General features: G+C 37.2%; 3 protein-coding genes across 4 annotated transcripts in view; 1 reads left to right on the top strand and 2 right to left on the bottom strand.

The window, feature by feature from the left end:
- Positions 1-4,641: 4,641 nt before the first annotated feature.
- LOC134792463 (rhodanese domain-containing protein CG4456-like) lies at positions 4,642-6,281 on the bottom strand. 2 transcript variants are annotated; one of them, XM_063763748.1, is made up of 4 exons: positions 6,102-6,281; positions 5,428-5,616; positions 5,121-5,283; positions 4,642-4,765 (listed from the first exon to the last, which is right to left on the bottom strand). In XM_063763748.1, the coding sequence occupies exons 1-4, from the start codon at positions 6,184-6,186 to the stop codon at positions 4,708-4,710; spliced, it is 495 nt and encodes a 164-aa protein (XP_063619818.1). In that variant the 5' UTR covers positions 6,187-6,281; the 3' UTR covers positions 4,642-4,707. The 2 variants fall into 2 exon arrangements, with proteins under 2 accessions (XP_063619818.1, XP_063619819.1); XM_063763749.1 differs by having other exon boundaries at positions 6,202-6,260.
- A 1,022-nt stretch (positions 6,282-7,303) lies between these two features.
- LOC134792047 (peroxiredoxin) lies at positions 7,304-9,334 on the bottom strand. The gene is made up of 4 exons (XM_063763163.1): positions 9,071-9,334; positions 8,643-8,760; positions 7,988-8,393; positions 7,304-7,905 (listed from the first exon to the last, which is right to left on the bottom strand). The coding sequence occupies exons 1-4, from the start codon at positions 9,231-9,233 to the stop codon at positions 7,849-7,851; spliced, it is 744 nt and encodes a 247-aa protein (XP_063619233.1). The 5' UTR covers positions 9,234-9,334; the 3' UTR covers positions 7,304-7,848.
- Positions 9,335-9,809: 475 nt separating this feature from the next.
- The window catches only part of LOC134792330 (histone-lysine N-methyltransferase 2C-like), an 80,043-nt gene continuing 69,268 nt past the window's right edge, over positions 9,810-20,584 (top strand). The window contains 11 exon segments of the mRNA XM_063763599.1: positions 9,810-10,018; positions 10,168-10,258; positions 10,397-10,610; positions 14,806-14,946; positions 15,358-15,633; positions 16,023-16,167; positions 17,245-17,370; positions 18,109-18,223; positions 19,006-19,125; positions 19,559-19,743; positions 20,145-20,335. Of these exon segments, the coding sequence (XP_063619669.1) occupies positions 10,168-10,258; positions 10,397-10,610; positions 14,806-14,946; positions 15,358-15,633; positions 16,023-16,167; positions 17,245-17,370; positions 18,109-18,223; positions 19,006-19,125; positions 19,559-19,743; positions 20,145-20,335 (1,604 nt within the window). The 5' untranslated portion in view covers positions 9,810-10,018.

Raw genomic sequence — 20,584 nt, forward strand, 5'->3', positions numbered from 1 at the left:
AAAGTTCCACGTATTCAACCTGCAAGCAGGTGTGCAAATTAACATGCAATGTGTTGCTAAGCATCACTTATTTTTACCTACCTACTTTGCGGGGGAGGGGCACATCAAATGTGTACCTACGTAACGTAAACATATGTGACGTCCCACGGTCAAAGGTACCTTATGGCGGGTATGGAGTTATGCATACCCCAGTAATCTACAATAAATAAGCTATCGACAACACAAAAGATCAACCTTCTAGGTTGCGTAGTTACAGAGATATGATTTTTTGAAAATAATGTTGTGAAATGAGCAACTTTACGATAGAGAAGTTTTAAGTTTAGCCGCCTAAAAAACTATGTTCCTGAAGTAAGTTACATAGTTGAGTACAAATAATAATACCTTATATATCTGAGATTAAAAAAATATTGCGACTTGTTCTGTAATGGAAATAGAAACTTTTGATATCGACTGATTTATGTGTATACTAACCAATCTCTTGAAAATAAAGGTTTATTTCATTTTCACGATTGATTGCAATGAGCTCTCAAGATTTAAATTTTATCTATTAGAAAACGACACTGACAGACAGTTTAAGCAAAAAAAAACCGGGCAAGTGCGAGTCGGACTCGCGCACGAAGGGTTCCGTACCATACAGCAAAAAAAAAACAAAAAAAAACGGTCACCCATCCAAATACTGACCACTCCCGACGTTGCTTAACTTTGGTCAAAAATCACGTTTGTTGTATGGGAGCCCCTTTTAAATCTTTATTTTATTCTGTTTTTAGTATTTGTTGTTATAGCGGCAACAGAAATACATCATCTGTGAAAATTTCAACTGTCTAGCTATCACGGTTCGTGAGATACAGCCTGGTGACAGACGGACGGACGGACGGACGGACAGCGAAGTCTTAGTAATAGGGTCCCGTTTTACCCTTTGGGTACGGAACCCTAAAAACAATACCGATTTAGAGGTGAAAATGTATTTTCTGACTTTTTCATATAAAATCACAAAATTGAATATTTTTACTTTTAATGTGACACACAATCAATTTTTCTGAGCACATATGAAAGAAATTCTGTCATTCAAATGAAATAAATCCTAAAACCCCAACTAAATACTATATTTAACCCCTTATGCCACTTTAAACTTACATAACAATAACAGTATTTGCTCCATACATTTACGAAAAGGTACCTTATGGAAATAAATCTAATAATACATCACTACAAAATATCAATCATATTACAGTTTATCTTTTATGAATAGAAAATATTAATTTACATTAAACTGCCCCAAATTTAATTAGTTCTTCGTCATACAAATCTTAAAAAGACCAATAATTTGTATGTAATGAAAAGGTACCTTGTGATTAAGTTACATGATGAGGCATGATGATGATGGAACAGTTAGGATAAACTAATAATATTTTGGGGTTAAGATGGTATAAATCGTCTATTTCTTATCAATAATATATTTCGGTTGCTATTGAAGATAAGCGGCATTGAGGTTCAATGACCTCAGATATTCCATAAGGTAATGCGTCGGGTATTGGCATTTTTCAGCAAACCAATGGCTGATTTACTGCATGCGACCAAACCAAATGAAGATTATTCTAGTTAAGAAAGACTTGATGAGAGTAACTTTGGTATAATAGCAGGCTACTTGGATTTGTGATGTCGGTCTATGTACGGTTATAATATTTGCGAGGCGCCCCAACCAGAACTGAAATTATCAAATTAGTTTTGCAGAATGCTAATACAGTTCTCTACCAAACTTCTTTTCCCGTATTGACTAGTTTTTTTGGGAATTTTCAATATTTTTTCCATAAGGTACCTTTTCTACTAAACTCTGAGACGACATTACTAGGCTTATAACTAACTTATAACAAAAATAAAAACAGGTAAACAAACGTTACGCATTAAGGTTTCAGATCACATAATAAAAAAAAATTGAGCATTTTTTCACCTCTTTACAAAACATTTCATATCTCCGAAACTAGAAACCCTCATAAGGTACCTTTTCCCGTGGAACGTCACATATAGCCATGTCAGATAAACGTCGGTTGACCATTGGCCGCCTATTTTCGACAGAGGGGAACGCCTGTTACTGACCACTCCGTTTGGTTATATTCTCTAAGTTTAAATCACGTGTAAATTTTGAATAAGGGCGAATAAAGCTATTGGTTTTGGAGTGTAGTTTTATTTAGTGGTACCCAGAGGTACCTAATTGTAAAATATTTTATCTGGACTTCAGTCCTCTAGCATATCCATATGTCAACTTTACTTCAAGTTCCGCCTCCAGGGGAGAGGGAGAGAAATTGGGATTAGAAATTAGCCGCTTACTGACACAGACCGAATTACACGCGGGCGGAGCCGCGGGCACAGCTAGTATACAATAAAAGGTTTTCTTTGCATGAAGGCTACCTTGCATACTGAAAATTTGAAATAAAAGTACCTACCTATTTCTGTCCATGAATACAGTGAATGGAGATAGAAGGGTAATAAGGTAATAATAATAAAGGTCCCATTAGCATTATTTACTTAGGGAACTGTAATAATAGATTAGTTAATTGTTCTACATATATTGATACACTTTATTGGTTAAACAAGAATAATCATAATAACACAATATTAAAACTAAAGTTAACACTAGAAATAAAATAAAAATACAAACTATAAAATATACTTACCTACAGATAGATTAAATGGAAAGGAAATAACTAGAGAATATTATATTAAAAGATAATATTTATATAGTAATATTGCACCTTCTTTAGCACCCCAGGTACTTCAAAGTTTTTCGAGTTTAGCCCCAAACATTAAAATCTTATCAAAGGATAATCTCCATCTTCTCGGCTCCCCCATTTTCGAAGAAGCTATTCCGTCTGTTTTGGCCAAATCTATTTCTAAATTTCGTGTTAATTCAGATCGCTTAATCAAAATTAGTAGCCATTCGGCCTTATTTATTTTAAAATTTTGTTTGTTGGTTCCCAAATTTATGTACTTGCTCCGTTGCTGCTCTATCTGGAAAGTCGCTAGTTTAGTCCAACCCAACCTATCGATAGTCTTCTTAAGTCACAACTGGAATCGATTTTGAATCTCCGTTTTAACGAATCGGCTTGGACCCAAGCTTCTTTGCCCATTAGGTTTAGCGGTTTAGGAACACGCAAAATATCGAGTGTTGCTCTGCCGGCATTCTTGTCCTCAATCCATAGCACGTCTGATCTCGCAGGTAAAATCCTTAAAACAACAAACTGCGAGATCGCGTGCTTGGATGAGGCCAAGAATGCCTGGCTAGCTAAACTGCCAGATGTGCCACCTAGACCCGAGAGGCAAAGGGGCTGGGACAACTTAGCCGGGGCCGATATATGTGTGGACCACAGCTGCGCCTCTTGTGGGTTTTAGGGTAATGAGAGTTTAGGGTAATGAGAAATAGGGCCGGATTTTTCCGGCCGACTCAGATTTCTGTTAAAAAAAAAAAAAAAAAGCCTCTTGTGGGGCGGGGCCCCTGTTGATCGCCTTGGCCACCACGGACTCGCCTGCTCCTCGGGCGCCGGCCGCCTATCCCGTCATGCCGCGCTCAATGACATCCTGAGGAGAGAGCTCGTCAGCGCCGACGCCCCTGCGGCTCTGGAGCCCCAGATCGCAAGGGATGACGGCAAGCGCCCCGACGGGATGGTGATCCCCTGGCGATTGGGCCGCGCGCTGGTGTGGGACGCCACCTGCGCAGATACGCTGACGGCGGCTGACGTCCGAGAACGTTTCAAAGCGAATAAATATAGTTGTCTCGGCGCACACTACGAATTTGTAGCCTTTGGCGTCGAGACACTAGGTCCGTGGGATAGGGGGGCTCGGGGGCTCCACAAGGCGCTCAGCAAACGCCTAAGGCAGGCCACAGGTGACCCTCGTGCAGGCAGCTTTCTCGCGCAAAGATTGGCCATAGCAATCCAGCGCGGGAACGCTGTCTGCGTGATGGGCACCTTACCAAGGGCGCAAAATTTATTAATACAATAAATGAGTTTCTTTCCCTCTTAAAAACAAAAGTATATTTACTAGGGCGATTCACTTTTGTATGGAGAAAAAAAAGTTGTAATATTTTTCCTGTCTTTGCTCACCAATGGAGTCTCCCCACACTAAAAACTATCTATTTCAATTTTCAAAAGAATCGAATAACGTTTAGAGGTTGCACAAGTTGAAAAGGTAGAGTGAGAACCCCATACATTGCGTGAAAATGAACTATGTTCTAAAATGACAAAATATAATGAACTGATACTAAAATCGAATGAGAAAACTGAATTTTGCGTCTAAAACACGATAAAAGCACTTTTCCTTTGGAAACAGGTGGAAAAACTGAAAAATCTTAATTAGAACATTTATCGAGTAACCAAAATCCAAGTTTACTACTAATTTTAAAATTTATTTATATGTAGAAGGTTCAGTATCTCACTACTCTCCGCTTTGATGGTAGCCGCTTAAACCATTTTCTACCCTCCGATGTAGAGTCGTTGGTTATTTGAAAAATCTTTGTTGATGTTGTGCAACCTCTAAATGTTGACCGATTTTAATTTTTTTTAACGTATAATATTTTTTTATCAGTTAGAACAAGAATTCGAGCAAAGTCAGATGAAAATCGAAAATTCGGAAAAATGAAACACCCTAATATTTACGGAAGTGCCATAATTTTTTAAAGCGATTTTTCAAAACATAGACCTAGCAATTTATTACTTATTTTTGTCCTGATTTGCTTGACCATTCGTCCCAGCTTCCAACATAAGTTTTTGAACTGCAAGAAGAAGTAGAGTAGAGTTAGAAATCTAAAATAATTTTTGTAGGGCAAATAAGGTCCCATTACAGCCACAAATTGGGTAAATCCATTTGACCCTCTCAGCAAATATCTACCCTTTTCTTCATACTAAAATTACATGATCTTACAGATGGATTTACCCAAATTTGAAGTTAAGCAACTCAATTGGTCTACATCAGATCTGCTTGATATGATATTGCAAAACATTACATTGTCTCGGAGGATAAATTTCAATCAAGGTGGAACTGTCGAGATCCAGATATTATCCTAATAATTGCCTACAGTACAGGTTGGATAGTTAGACTTTTTACTTGAAGTCCTAGCTATCACTTACTTTGAATAGCCAAGCTGGAGTGCTGTGTCTAGAGCTTGGCTTGCCCGTTTGCCGGATTTACAATAGAATATTAATTCACTGGAAGGCTGGGGCTTATTACGTTGATAATGCTGTCTGAACTGCTCATCTGACATCGATTTTAATGCAGACTCGACATTGCCCACTGAAACAAATGCAAATATAATTACTACATGCAAGTACATTAAAAAAATAGGTAAGAATATATATGTAAATCAAGTTACTTATAAACTATTCTTAACATTGAATTTATTTAATAAGTAATTGATTTGTAATAAATATGTCTTACATGGAATATTGATGCTCGATGGTATTTTTCCAGTACTGGCAACCTCATCAGGATTACGGACGTCAATGATCACCTTGTCCGATTGCTGTGTGTACTTGGATATATCATCAAAACTCACAACTCTCCTTGGGTCGACCATGTTTATAGAATTTAATGAAAATCCTCTTTTCCGCTGGCTTGGAGACTTGACTGCAAAGTTTGGTAATCTTTAAGAATATTAATGACACTGAAGGCACTTGTTGATTATCAAGTTCATGAATAATTTATAAACTGATAAACATGTATTGGGGGCTATAACGCCTATAACCTGTAATACCAACAGAAGCTACTGCTGTTTTTCTGAGTAAATGGGGTCACAAACTAAGCGTGTGTTACAGATTACGGGCATTTATATAAGCCCCCAGATAGTTTTCACATCATAAATAAAACGTGCAGAAATAAACAATCATTGTACTTATGTATTGTTAACGTCAGATTTATATGTACAGTATAGGTAATTTTTATTGTGGCACTCCACACTTTATCACGTAAAAGTTGTTACAGAATTAACTTAGATAGACTCTTATATCTTAATACTTTTCAAATAATATTACAGAAAAAGACAGCAACGTTATTAAAATAAATTTATTGTAAACATTATCAGTCTTACGTGCAGAAATAAACAATCATTGTACTTATGTATTGTTGGGTGCATGCAGATGAACACAATGCGGATCGGGTCATGCTTCTTGCAATAGATACGGCACGAAGAGATATCATTATGAAAATATAAACTTATACGTGTTCGAAACCACCACCACAAAAACCAGAAACTGTAACAAAATGCGTATTGTGAATGCAATAAATAGGTGAAAACTACTAAGTTACTTCTTTACCGATAAACTTTGACGAAAGTGATAAAATAATGAATATCAAAGTGTGTTAAACAAACTCAAAAAATCAACAAATAAATGATAACATTCACCAACATTGAACACTGAACGAAATCAACGAAATGAAAGTTGAAAACTTGTTGAAATTGTCAGTGTCAAGTGTCAATCAATTTTCAATTTTTCCGGGTTTTGCATATGTTCACTAGTGTTGCAACACGTGAATAAAATTAATATCGATGAATCGATTGATTTATTTGTTGACTTTTTTTACTACGTATGTGTATAGAAAAAAAAGTTAATAATACCAAGAGAAGTCAGCAACGATTTTGATAGCACACGCCAAAGAGTAAAGTAAGTATATAGGTACTATATAATAGTACGAACGGTTATAGAATAAATAGAGTTAGATCAAGAAAAGTCTGCAGCGATTTTGATAGCACACGCAGTGCAAGCGTTATTTATACGTCATAATTTCACAGAAGTTTGACGTTTAAAATAACACTCGTACTGCGTGTGCTATCAAAATCGCTGGACTTTTCTTGGTCTAACTCTATTTATTCTATAACTTTTCGTACTGAATGAAAACGATATCATTATAAACTATAACTTGCTAGAGTAGGTAGGGACAACAAAAATTGGGTGATTATTGAATCTAATTACGTACAGTTTATAGCGCAAAAAACGCTTTATATGTTTTTAATAGTTCCGATCAAGCTAAAGTAGCTAACACACTATCGCACCGCACCGAGGTCATTGTGGGACGCACCCATAAGTAAGAGGGAGAAAGAGATATCGCTTTCTCCCTCTTACTTATGGGTGCGTTAACTCTGCACAGACTTGGCAATGACTAGGTGTTGAAAAATCATCATTAACGTCAGATTTATATGTACAATATAATTGTGGCACTCCACACTTTATCACGTAAAAGTTGTTACAGAGTTAACTTAGATAGACTCTTATATCTTAATACTTTTCAAATAATATTACAGAAAAAGACAGCAACGTTATTAAAATAAATTTATTGTAAACATTATCAGTCTTACCGTAAATTTCAAAAGTGATGATAAAAGTGGAAGAAAAAAAGCTTACATTCCAGGATTTCCAGGCTAAGCCTATACCTACATATCATGATATCATAGTAACCACTCTACAGAATTATTAATAGTTATATTTCGGGGATATCCTCTAAACAGAAACATGCAATACTGATACAAGTTAATCAGATAACATGGAAAAGATAATTTAAAGTAAATCCTTTTAAAATTAATATTTTATTTAAATTAACTTGTCATTTTTTGCTTCATTAACATATAATATTTCATGAGTATTTCACGTATTGATAAAAGGACAAACAGATATTTGTACCTATGGTTAAATCTAATTGTGATTATATCGTAGTTTTGAGCCTTATTTGCCCGAAAGGCTAATTGTTATCTTTTTTATCAGAAACCGATTAAGTAATTAGTTAATTTACAGTAAGATAAGTATAAAAATATATCACGCTAATTATTCATGTGGTTTTCAGTAAGCTGCGTAACAACAGAAGTTTTTAATTTTTTGCCACCTTTTCGAAGTACTTTTTCTTCTCATCTGGGTTAGGAATGATCTAAAAAAAAGAAAATATTGTAAGATTATTCCATTCTAAATTACTTTTAATATTTTAGATGAATAGGTACACATAGATTTACCGTGTCTTGTCCTGGTTTCCACCCAGCTGGACACACTTCGCCATGGTTGTCAGTATACTGGAATGCTTGAACCAATCTTAAGGTCTCATCAACAGATCGGCCTACTGGTAAATCGTTCATAGTAATCTGCCTCAATATGCCTTTGTCATCAATGATGAACAGGCCTCTCAAAGTATGGCCGAGATCTTCTAAATATACACCATAATCTTTAGCAATGGAATGGCTGAGATCGCTAAGTAGAGGAATGTTGATTTTTCCTAGACCACCCTCTTTTCTAGGAGTATTAATCCATGCCAAATGAGTGAAATGAGAGTCGACTGAACACGCCACCACTTCGGTATTGATTTTCTTGAACTCATCGATCCGTTCAGAAAACGCCAATATTTCCGTGGGACAAACGAAAGTGCTGAAACAAATACAACACAGATGATGTAATTTTATATAAAGTACATTTAGTATTTTCTTGGAACATAACCAACTTCATTGTTGTAAAAATCATAGATTCCAAATTGTTTACATTTTTTACACAACTGACGATAGAGAGAGGTGGTGTGTCAATGTGTTTTAGTAAATTCTGGTATGTATGTACAAGTCTAGTTCTGTGATAAACTGATAAATAAGTTTATTATACTTCTGTTACTTGTTTACCACTTACAAGTCTAGGGGGTAGAAGAAGAAGACGAGGTATTTTCCTTTGAAACTCGACAAAGATAGCTGTGTAAATTCTCCATTGACGACTGCCGTCGCCTCCCACTCAGGTGCTGGTTTTGAAACTGTAATAGTAAAAGTAGCTTATTAAAATATGGAAACTGATATGCTATATTAATTCTATAAAAAAAAAGATATATACAAAGATCGACGACTTTTTTTTTCACAATTCATGTCTTGTATAGGTACATTATAATATCATGTTACAACTATAATTTGTCATGGCACCTAATCAAAAGTGTTTGATTGGAGCTAATTTCAAGCTTAGGTTAAATGTTATCAGCGGATGGTTAAAATTACAAATATAATTTAGCATTATTTTATTATGTATCGTAAAACAAGTTGAAACATAGGGCTCGTCAATTATATACTTACTTACGGCTTTTGTAACTTGTAATTTATGATCTATTTTCCTGGCACCGCCGGGAAAAACATTACCGCTTCCGAAGGAATAACACGAATCACTTTCGAATAGCGATGATTCGCTACGGATAGTTAAACTTACAACTATCAACAGTGTCGTTAAGTAATACTTCATGGTAAATTAATTAAGTATCAATATTTATAAACAAAAAATGCAACAAAGTCCTATCTGATATCGGACACGTACTCTTTTCTTTACGCACACCTACCTACACATACTATACACATGATTTTATATGATAGTGTAGTGAAATGAAGGATTGAAAAATATAGTATAGATCGTATAGATAAACAAAACCTTTGCTTATTGCATGTGTTATTAGTAAGTTATTTTACTTATGATGAGATGTAAAATATATGTAAACGAATGTAAGTACTTTAAATTATTAAAAGTAATATGAAATAACGAGTAAAAAAAAATAGAATAGATAGATTCGATAAAATAGTAATCGATTTAATGAATGAATGGGCAGTATCGAGTTTTGGTGGGACAACACTAGCGGAACATATTTTGCATTATTATTATTTAAAAACAATAAAAAATTTACAAATATTATATTAATAAAATTATTTTATGTACAATAATAATCATTTCATCATGATTTAAAAAAATTGAGTCCAGCAGAAAAAGTTTTTGCTTTTGTACGTTTTGAACTGAAGCGTCGCATCTTTCCATTCGTTTACGTCGTTGGTTGGCTCATTCATTCCTCCCTAATATTTTTCAATTTTCATTCGTTTCGTTCGTTCGCTCGCTACCTAGCTTGCGAAAGTCGTACTGCTATTTTTTCAGTTATTATGTATTTGTATTAATGTAAATTATAATTGAAAATGTGTTCTCCACCCTATATGATCGTTTTATCATAACAGTAACTAAATAACAGTCCATCGCGACAGTTCGCGGTAAGTTCGGAAGTTTACTTCGCGATCCACTTGTCGTTCACTATGGCGGTGGTTGATACATCGAAGCAAGTTGTAAATAATGTTGGAAGCCGTCGAAGGCGCATTTGAAGTGTTATATTGTGAATTAAGTGGTTAATTACGTTTTTTAGATGGATGTCCCGGATGAAGGTGTTTTGGATGTGGATTTGTTAGGGGACGAAGGTTCCGAGGATGAGGGAGACGGAGCGCCCCCGAGTTCTGGTGAGTCCTATAAGCCTCATAGTCATAGAGTCATTATCTATCGTTTCTCAACCTCTTACTACAGTTTTATCTTCTACCTATGCTATCGTAATAATACTCTAGTAAATCAGTTTTTAATATGACGTCGTTGGTTGTTAGACTTCTACGCGGGTCCGGCGTCGACGCCAACCTCTTGCGCGTCGTCGCCGCGCGGCGAGGAGCCCGCGTCGCCGCACGGGGGTGCAGCGGCGGCGCCCGCGTTCTTCCACCACCAGCCGTATGCGCGGCCCTTCTTTACCTCGGGCCGCCGCGGGCCCGGCAGGCCGAGGAAGGAAGGCGCCAAACTGGCGAGAGAGGGCAAGATTGTTAGAAGGTAAACCATGCAAATTACTGATAAACTTTTCATTGATTTCAGAATTCATTCTATTAGATAATTAATTTATATACAAGCTGATACAAGTAAGTTAAAAAAGATTATATAGACAAGGGCTCCAAGGACCTGCAGGTATAAGTTTTAAGTTGATGAGAATAATGAGAACAGAGTCCCGATGCAGACATGAATAGTCCCAGCTAGCACAAGAGTGCACTTATCTACTACCTAAGAATGTGAATTTTTTATACTATGCTGTTTTATATCTGAAATGGAGGAAGCTAGAATATATAGGTCAAAACTAGGAGTTGTCTATGAAGAGAAGAGCCGTGGAATGTATGGGGCCCAATACATTTTATGACTTCTCTTTCCGAACAGACTCAATGTTGTGACGACAATGCCATACCATATTTATTGCCAGAGCCATAATACTGTTATATACCTATATACTGATTTGACTTTCTTTAAAACCAAGTGGACACATCCTTGAAATTTTGGGAGGTCATAATCAATTTAATTTATATGATTAAGTCCCATTTGAGTTATAATTTATAATACTGTTTATACAATAATGGAATTTTTTATGTAACCCCAAACTGCATCTACATGATGATTATTAATCCGTGATCAGGAGTAGAAAAATATTAATATCTAGCCTAAATTAAACTTATTAGGCTAGGTCTCACGCAATTATCTCATTGTTTAATTAATTAAAAGTTAAAACATATTGTGAAAAATAATTTAAAAGCTAAAATTGATGAAATAAACATTTTTCATTCAACATGTATCCAAATAATAATAGACAGCACAGTAATTCTAGGTATATACCGGTCGCCATCTAACTCTAATGCCACACTTTTTATAGATTCTTTGAATAGTCATCTTGTAACGCTGCAGTCTTATAGTAACATAATCATTAGTGGTGACATTAACATTAATCTTATCCCGCGTCCCAATGAACACACACACGAAAATCCTAACAGACAATATTATTTAAATATGCTTGCTACCCATGGGATATTACCTGGGCACCAGTACCCTACCAGAGAGAATAACTGTTTAGATCACATCATGTTAAAAATTAATACCCATAAGATACTCGCATATACAGCTGTTATTAACACGTCTATTACTGACCATCTTACTACACTCTTGGCTCTAATCAATCATACAAAAAACAATATATCTAATAAATATGCAAAAATAAACTACGATGACGCGTTAAAAACATTTTTAAATGAAAACATCGATATCCTTTTAGAAAGTAATGATCCTTACTACGTATCACACCAACTGATTTTAAAAATTAATCAATCCCTTGAAAAAAGTAAATCTATGAAACACACTCCTAAAAACATGCGTATTATAAAACCATGGATAACTTCTGGTATTCTGCGCTGTATAAGAAACCGAGACAAACTACAATTAAAATCACGTTCCGAGCCGCATAATGAGATCCTCAGGATTACATTCAAGAGATACCGCAATTTCTGCAACAATCTGTTAAAAAAACTTAAAAGACGTTATGAAAGGCAACAGTTAACCAAATCTGCTAAAGACTCAAAGGCGTTATGGAAAACAATTAAAAAAATTACTCATTATAAAAAAGATAAATCTTCAAACACCGAACTGCTAAATGTTAAATCATCACCACCAGAGTCTGTCAACCACGTAAATGATTATTTTGGCAATATCGGTAAGACTCTGGCAGAAAATATACAGTGTGATCTTAACACAAATTTCGCAGAAGACCCACCAAACAGAGTGAGCTCATCTTTTGTGCTCTTAGATACTGACCCCATGGAAGTGAGAGATATTGTAATGGGCTTGAGAACAGATAGTGCTCCCGGTTGGGATAGTATACCAACTAAATTCCTAAAGCTAGCCGTAAAAGGAGTTGCCCCTGTAATTAGTCATTTGGCTAACCTCTGCTTCCATACTGGAATTTTCCCAGCCCCACTTAAACAGTCCATTGTTACGCCAGTGTACAAGAATGGGGAAAAAGATGATCCCAATAATTATAGACCTATTTCTGTACTTCCCGCCATTTCCAAAGTTATTGAAAAACTAATTAATAAACGACTTTTATCATATCTGAGTAAATTCAACATTATTTCTGACTATCAATATGGCTTTCGACAAAACAGATCCACAGAAGATGCAATCCTTGCTTTGACTAACTTAATTACAAATAAATTAGATAGTGGTAACAAATGTATAGCAGTGTTTCTTGATTTAAAGAAGGCGTTTGATACTGTGTCTCTTCCCAGTCTTGTACACAAATTGGAATGCATAGGAATAAGAGGACTTCCGCTAAAATTGCTGAGTGACTACTTGCATGGACGAACTCAGAAAGTGAAAATAGGGGACTTCGTAAGCCACGAAACTGATATAACCTTTGGCGTCCCGCAGGGAAGCGTACTTGGTCCCACACTATTCTTAATTTATATCAATGACTTGACTAACCTTAAAATTAAACATGGACACATTGTCTCTTACGCTGATGATACTGCCCTAGTTTTCGAAGGTCGATCTTGGAAATCAGTTTTTGAAACTGCAGAGGCTGAGCTGAATAGGGTGGCCACCTGGCTAAGAAGTAACCTCCTAACGCTTAATGTCAATAAAACTAATTACATATGCTTTAGTAAATATAACAGTAATCAACCGAAAGTTAATCTCAAACTGACAATACACACATGTCTCCAACACGATAGTCAATGTGAATGCAAAGCAATAGAGAAGGTTAGTTCTACTAAATACCTAGGTATAATGTTAGATCAGCGTCTGTCGTGGAATATACACATTGAGTATGTCAATACTAGAATAAGAAAATTAATTTGGTTATTTAAAATACTCAGACACATCGCTCACAAAAAACTCCTCAATCAACTGTATATCACAATAGCACAATCTGTTATGGTTTATTGTATTAATGTCTGGGGAGGGGCAATAAAAAGTAAGTTTATAGAAGTTGAAAGAGCGCAGCGCTGCCTGTTGAAAATTATGTATTTTAAGCCGTTCAGATTTTCAACTAGCGAACTTTATGAAATTAGTGACCAATTGTCAATGAGAAAATTGTATGTGCTAAGCGCTACTTTGAAATTACACAGAAATATTGAATTTAAACCTATGCTCACTTCGCGGAGACGTAAACCTAGAGTAATTTCACAATCTAAATTTAAATCTATGTTTGCAAAAAGACAGTACGCTGCACAATCTGCATATATCTACAACACAATCAATAATAAGTTAGGTATTTATGAATTACAATACCGTAGGTGTAAAATAGTGCTTACTGAGTGGCTAAAACAAATGGGCTATGAAGGAACCGAATTATTATTATACAAGGCTTCATCATAAAACTTAGTTACCCCAAGCTCACAAACACACAGACTAACTTACTTAATATGCATATTGGTTTTTTAATTTTAAAAATAGTCTATTTTTATTTTGGCTGATTTCATTTAATGTAATTTGAATATAATGTTATTTGATTTAATTTAATTTAGTTAGCTAATACTTAGTAACAATCTAATGTAATTGATTTTAGCCTAAATTTAATTTAATTTCTTTTATCTATTAATTTAATTAGAATTAAATTTTTTTGTGCTACATTAATTTGGATGCTTTTATATGAATTTTAATGTAATATTATTTAATTTAATTTAATTTGCATGTTTCCTGTACTATAGTAATATAGTGACAATGCTAATTTTAGAGGAGCGGGATTTCCTGCCACAAGTATTTCATATGCTTACTAGGAAATTCCAACCTTGATTCTTATTTTGTAAATGGTAAGAACGAAATAAATCATTTTTCATTTTCATTTTCATTTTCAATTAAAACTAATAACCACTAAATACATGGTTATCCTACATGAAGTAACTATGATACGTCAAGTGCATCGATATGGCGGGAAATTTGACGGATGTATGACTTTGTTTATGCATATGACAATGACAAGTTATTACTCATAAATTATCAATTGCCATTAAGTTTGTAAAGGCTATAACTCATACGTACCGATTAGTAGAGTGACAAGGATTTTAGGATAAAATTGATCTTAAAAAAATTATGAAAAACAAAAACAAGTTTCTTTCCATGTAATTACGACTTCAACGTGATCTACATCAATTACCGAGATAGAAAAAAATGTTCCTGATCACCGATTAAAAATTATCGTAAGGTATATAATTAGGTACCGAGGTGGTGGTGCTGGCTCAGTCCGTGGGGCTAAAAGACACCGAGGCAGCCGAGATGACGCCCTTGATGACATGATGGATGAGGATGACTTCACCATGCCTGCTCCTGAAGAACCACCTTTTATGCCTGAGAAATGGTAAGGAAATCCTCCTTACCAAATTTCAACCCAATCAGTCTAGTAGTTGCGGAGCACATTTACTGTAATCTATCACAGTGACAAGTGACAGACACAAGTGATCCGTGTTTTTTCCTTTTGATGTACCGAATCCTAAAAAAAACCTATATGTTCATAAAATTTAGGGCAAGATTATCATCTAGTCACCCAGAGGCCTATAAAGAGGTCTCCCATTCCAAGCAAGCAAAAATTTAGCAAGTTAAACAAAATGAAAACACAGATCAACCAATAATTACAGCCCACAGTAAGATCAAAGGCTTGTGCAAGATTAATCAAAATCATGTTGTAATGAAATATCTTTTAAAATGTAAGGATTTTATGAAGTACAAACTAAAGTAAACACTCGAAAGCTAAAAACCAGATTCTTTTCAGGCCAGGCAAAGCTTGCGCTCTTTGCAACTTGACCGAGCGCAGTCAGCTAGGCCAAGGCGAGATGCGTCAATTCCTCTGCAACATCGGCGAAGGAGACGGCAGCACCACACCAACAGTGCCTAGTGGGGGGACCACTCCCAATCCTACTCCGATTAGTACCCCAACCACCCCTGTCACCCCCGGTCTAGCCTCCCCTCCCCCCGAGCTTGTGGACCCTAATCAACATCCCTTGGCGTTGCCGCTGAGTAGGAGGCAGAAAGCATTTAATAAGTGCAAGTAAGTCGATTTGATTAATATAAGGTTATTTGTATGTCACATTCTTTCAAAGCTTGCAAATTTTTTTACATATGAATGTCAGGTAATTTTAATTATGACTCTTTTGGGATGGATATTAATGATAAATTCCACATGCTTTCAAGTCCAAATTATGTGAATAAAAAATACTCTGAGAACTCTGTATAAAAGCATGAGGTCTGAGGTCAACCGGGTTTTATTCTCTAAGTAGCTCAGGCTTTTATCACTAGATGACGGAAAAAAATACTCAGTAGCTGGGTCCCCACAGAGCGAGCATACGCGCGAGGGAATTTCCTCGGCCGAAGCGGCGCGCGCTAGGCACGTCTACACTGGCCGTTTACTTTATGCCTATTCTTTGTTAATTCTTTCAGAACGCCTTTACACAACCTAGAGCACATAGATGAATTGTCCATCATCGGACATGTGGAGTCCATTGAGCTCCCTGCTGTGGTCAGCTCTGGAGCCTTCTATGTGCACCGCTGCTGCCTTGAGTTTAGCCCGCCCTTCCATGATCAGGTCAGAATTTACTCTTGTTCAAGTAATTGTGTGTGAATTGTGTGTTTATTCACGAAAGCTGGCACATATGGAATGAACGAAACATTCAATGTATGAGTGACACCTATATCGCAGTACCGTCTTTACCATAGGGCACACGGGGTCCGTGCCCAGGGCCCCCATCCTCAGGGGGCCCCGAAGGACAGACAGTAACAGTGTATTTGGTTACCCATAAATTCTAATTCGCTTTCTTCACTTTCCAAAAGGGCCCCAAATTGTTATGTGCCCATGGGCCCCAGCATAGTTTAAGACGGCCCTGTCGGTAACAGTGTTTGCCGAACGTTAATTGCAATTGACCATTAACTACTACAAATTGAACCGTAAACGGTACAGTTGACGGTTCAATTTGTACTCGTTAATGGTCAAGAATGATCAATTGCATTAACGTTTCGGCCAACACTGATCGGTAATATCGGTATACAGTCAGAGCCGCGAGAGTTTTATTGGTTACAGATGTAGTGCCAGTGGCGGATTTGCTCTAAGGCCCTGTAGGGCCGGGCTTAGGGCGGCAAGATATTAGGGTCGGCAAATTGTGACAAAAAATTCGCTGATGATGATAACAAGAAATAATTCAAAATGTAATCAATATGATGAGTGCTGAGAAAAGGGCGGCTACAGGGCCTAGGGCGGCAAAGACTGCAAATCCGCCACTTTGTAGTGCAAAATTGTTTTCCATCGTATTTTCTCGAAAACGTTATTGGACATGCTACGTCAGTCGACCTCTGTACTTTTTGTACCGAGACTGTTTGAAATAGCAAGACGTTCGTAGCTTTCCGTGAAAATACGATGGAAAATAATTATGCACTATGTGACTACATCTGTAATGTGATACACACATACATAGATATTTTAATTTACTCCATTCATGCCAGCTCTTGTGTATCGACCTGTACCTTTACACAACTTAAAGCGCATATAACACTTCCCCTTAAAAAACTAGTCCAGATCCAGACTACTTGTATCTTGTATTGTACTGCTTTTTCCCATATGTGTAATTTATTTTTCTACGAAATTGAAATATCATTTTTTTGTAACCAGGTGGCTGCCTCAGCTGAGGAGGATAAAGAACAACTAGAAGAGTCCCGGGTGCGGGGCATTGTGACGACCGCGTTGACGCGAAAATGTGCCTTTTGCGCTAGACATGGTGCGAGCATTCCTTGTAAGGTAAGGACCTGCTCCATAAACCCTTTTTATTATTAACCCTTTGATCGACACGTCTATCGTGTGCGCCACGCCATCGTGAACCGTGTCTGAATGCATAAAGGTTGATATTTAGCTGTACCCGCGCGCATCAGTAGACGTCTTAAACGGTCAAAGGTTTTAAACTATTTACAATGTTACTATCAAAAAGATCCGTTCAAACATGGCCTCAAGTAACGGTAAGTTTTTACCCGACTGCGTCAGAAGGAGGGTAATGTTTTTAGGTTGTATTGTAGTGGAAAGAAAACAAATTGTCGACCGATCTAAAAGAGACCCAAACTAGCGTCTCCCGAGCGTTGGCGTCTTGTCAACTCTATGGCTGTTGCTCGCCGCCGATTCTCAAAATACATACGCTATAGTTAGGGGTCTCTCTAAGGGAGGTCTTTAAGTTTACTAAGGGTGCGTTTATATGTTCAATGTTTATTAGACGTTATATTGAGTATTTTAATTCAATTTTAAAATAAAATTTGATGAGAACATAGTTCAGATAAACATATATATATTTTGTGTCCAAACTTGAGAGATTTTGACTTGGGAACTAAGTATGTAGTGTCTTTAAAATGGTTATATTATTTTTTCTATGTTGTCCGAGTTCGTTCGACGAACTACTAGTATTTCCGTAGCTTGCGAGGTTAACTTTTAGGGCGCCTATACACAACTTATTTATTTAAGCAATATCTAACAGTATACATTTTTTTCCAGATGAGTTGCAGTAAATACTTTCACCTGCCCTGTGTTCTCGCTTCCGGAGGTTTCATGGACTTCCAGACCAAGTCTTCGTTTTGCAAAGACCACTTGTATCAAGTGGCACTTATTTGTAAGTGTTTACACTCATTAACGTTTCCTACTACTTCAGAATCATATTAAGTATATTAGAGCTAAAAGATACAGTGTATAATACAAATGTAACCTAGAATTAAAACTACCTACAAAACTAAACTAACATTAAAAATAAACCTACTTAACAAATTAAAGAACTATAGAAATAATACCCACCTATGAAAGGTCCCCCAAGTCTGTGCCCTGCGGAAGGGTGCCCATGAGGCTGGCTACATTACCCCGCTGGATGGCTATGACTATTTGTTGACCTAGGAAATAGTATATTAGAAATATAAAGGCACAACTTGCTTGTATTTCTTTTAGACTTGTCAATCAATGGACATTACATTACAGATGTAGAGCATAATTGTTTTCCATCGTATTTTCTCGGAAACATTCGTATTTGTCATGCTAGTTCAGTCAATGTCAGTACTTATTGTACCGAGACTGATCGAAATAGCAAGAAACGTTCGTAAGTTTCCGTGATAATACGATGGAAAATAATTATGCATTACGTACAAACTATGCAAACAGTGTCAGGTAGGGAGACAACGTTTTTCATGGTACACAATCATGCTGGAGCGGCTAACACAACCTAGCCCAGTAGAGCTAATATCGCTTATTTATCGCCTGTCACTATGCCTGCCACTTTCGAACAATGTATAAGTGCGAAAGTAACCCATAATACGACGCGATAAAAATACGACCATGCTATCCGTGCAGGTTAGATTAGCTAGACTTGCAATGTAAACTGTGTTTAACAGTGGTGTTCTTTACCAGGTACAGCTGACATCGACTGCCGGACGTGCCGAGCCATCGGCGATATATTCAACCTCATGACATGCGTCACTTGCGGCGCGCATTATCACGGGACCTGCGTGGGCCTCGCACAGTTACCAGGTATTTCGACTATTATTACTTCGTATTTCTCAATGTAATCAGTTTTTGATACCAGCTTCTATTGTCGACTATAATTTTATTATTATTCATCTATTGAGGCAACTCCAACAAACCAAATTTATGAGGTTGCATTGTTTTATCAACTAATTTTCTATGACTACTTTTGGCCTCCATCACAGCAGCTTATTGTCGTCTTTGCATTCTCACCGGTCTTCCATAAGTACACCTAATTTGAGTCCAATCAAACATCAGAATATATTTTAAATGTAACTTCCAAGATTTGACCCTACATAAGATATTACATAGGATATAAAATATACTGGTCAAAATCATAACCCTCCTTTTGCGTTGCCGTAGTCGGGTAAAAAAACTGTACAAGTAACATAAAGACACAAAACAGGAGCAAAAAAACGTATAACTAATTGTCTTGCAGGAGTACGCGCGGGTTGGTCTTGCCGCTCATGCCGAGTGTGCCAAGTCTGCCGCGGAGAAAGCGCGACCGGCGTCCCCGCCTCAGACTCCCGCGCGGTAACGTGCGAGCACTGCGACAAGATGTACCACGCCATGTGCCTGCGCCCTCGCATGGCGACCGTGCCTAAATACGGCTGGAAGTGTATGGTGAGTGTCCTATTGTTCACTATATCAAACTACGCACCATGTTTTATACTAGGTATATCATTCCTGCCTAGGTCATAGGGATAATTGAGTCGCTTAACTTAAAACTCGGGTAAATCCATCTGTCAGAACGACTTTGGTATTAAGAAAAGGTAATAGGGTAGATATTCTGAGAGGGTCGAATAGATTTGACCCGAGTTTGAAGTTAAGCGACACAATTACATTACACGGTTATCATATTGTTGCGAATTCTCACGTCGCTTCGGTGCGCCTATGCGCTGACTTAAAATGTCCAAGGAATTTTAGGATCGGCTGATGCCGCACGTACTTAATATAATTAGGTCTGTTGACTTTATACAAATAAAAATGTCATATCCTCCCTATAACCCCGTATCGTGTTCCAGTGCTGCCGCATCTGCTCGGACTGCGGCGCGCGCTCGCCCGGCGCGGGCCCGTCGTCGCGCTGGCACGCGCACTACACGGTGTGCGACTCGTGCTACCAGCAGCGCAACAAGGGCAGCTGCTGCCCGCTGTGCCGCCGCGCCTACCGCGCCGCCGCCTACCGAGACATGATCCGGTGTATTACGTGCAAGAGGTACGTTCTTCTATAGCTGAAGGTAGAATAAGCTCCAAAACTGACAAACACTGAAGGCGCACAGTTCTTCAGGAACAGCGCTAAATATTGGTATTTGACCAATTTTGGCCGCTGCTATGTGGTTCGTTGCCTTACAACTACTTACTATATAGTCCGTTTTTTTTAGCATTAGAAAGAACTTCGCAGAAGCAAGCTTGTGGTTCCAAATCCGGCACTTTTAGCGGTAATAATTTGAAGTAAATGATATGT

This window comes from Cydia splendana, chromosome 7 (assembly GCF_910591565.1).
Source record: "Cydia splendana chromosome 7, ilCydSple1.2, whole genome shotgun sequence".
Taxonomy (NCBI): Eukaryota; Metazoa; Arthropoda; class Insecta; order Lepidoptera; family Tortricidae; genus Cydia; species Cydia splendana.

What these genes read in the sequence shown, in the direction of transcription:
- LOC134792463 (XM_063763748.1), bottom strand. Translation starts at nt 6,186, where the DNA reads ATGATATCTCTTCGTGCCGTATCTATTGCAAGAAGCATGACCCGATCC. An exon ending in ATGCACCCAACAATACATAA is followed by an intron (nt 5,617 to 6,101) that starts GTACAATGATTG and finishes CAAACTTTGCAG; the next exon opens with TCAAGTCTCCAAGCCAGCGG. An exon ending in CTCCAGCTTGGCTATTCAAA is followed by an intron (nt 4,766 to 5,120) that starts GTAAGTGATAGC and finishes TTCTTCTTGCAG; the next exon opens with TTCAAAAACTTATGTTGGAA.
- LOC134792047 (XM_063763163.1), bottom strand. Translation starts at nt 9,233, where the DNA reads ATGAAGTATTACTTAACGACACTGTTGATAGTTGTAAGTTTAACTATC. An exon ending in TTCTTCTACCCCCTAGACTT is followed by an intron (nt 8,394 to 8,642) that starts GTAAGTGGTAAA and finishes TATTTGTTTCAG; the next exon opens with CACTTTCGTTTGTCCCACGG. An exon ending in GGAAACCAGGACAAGACACG is followed by an intron (nt 7,906 to 7,987) that starts GTAAATCTATGT and finishes TCTTTTTTTTAG; the next exon opens with ATCATTCCTAACCCAGATGA.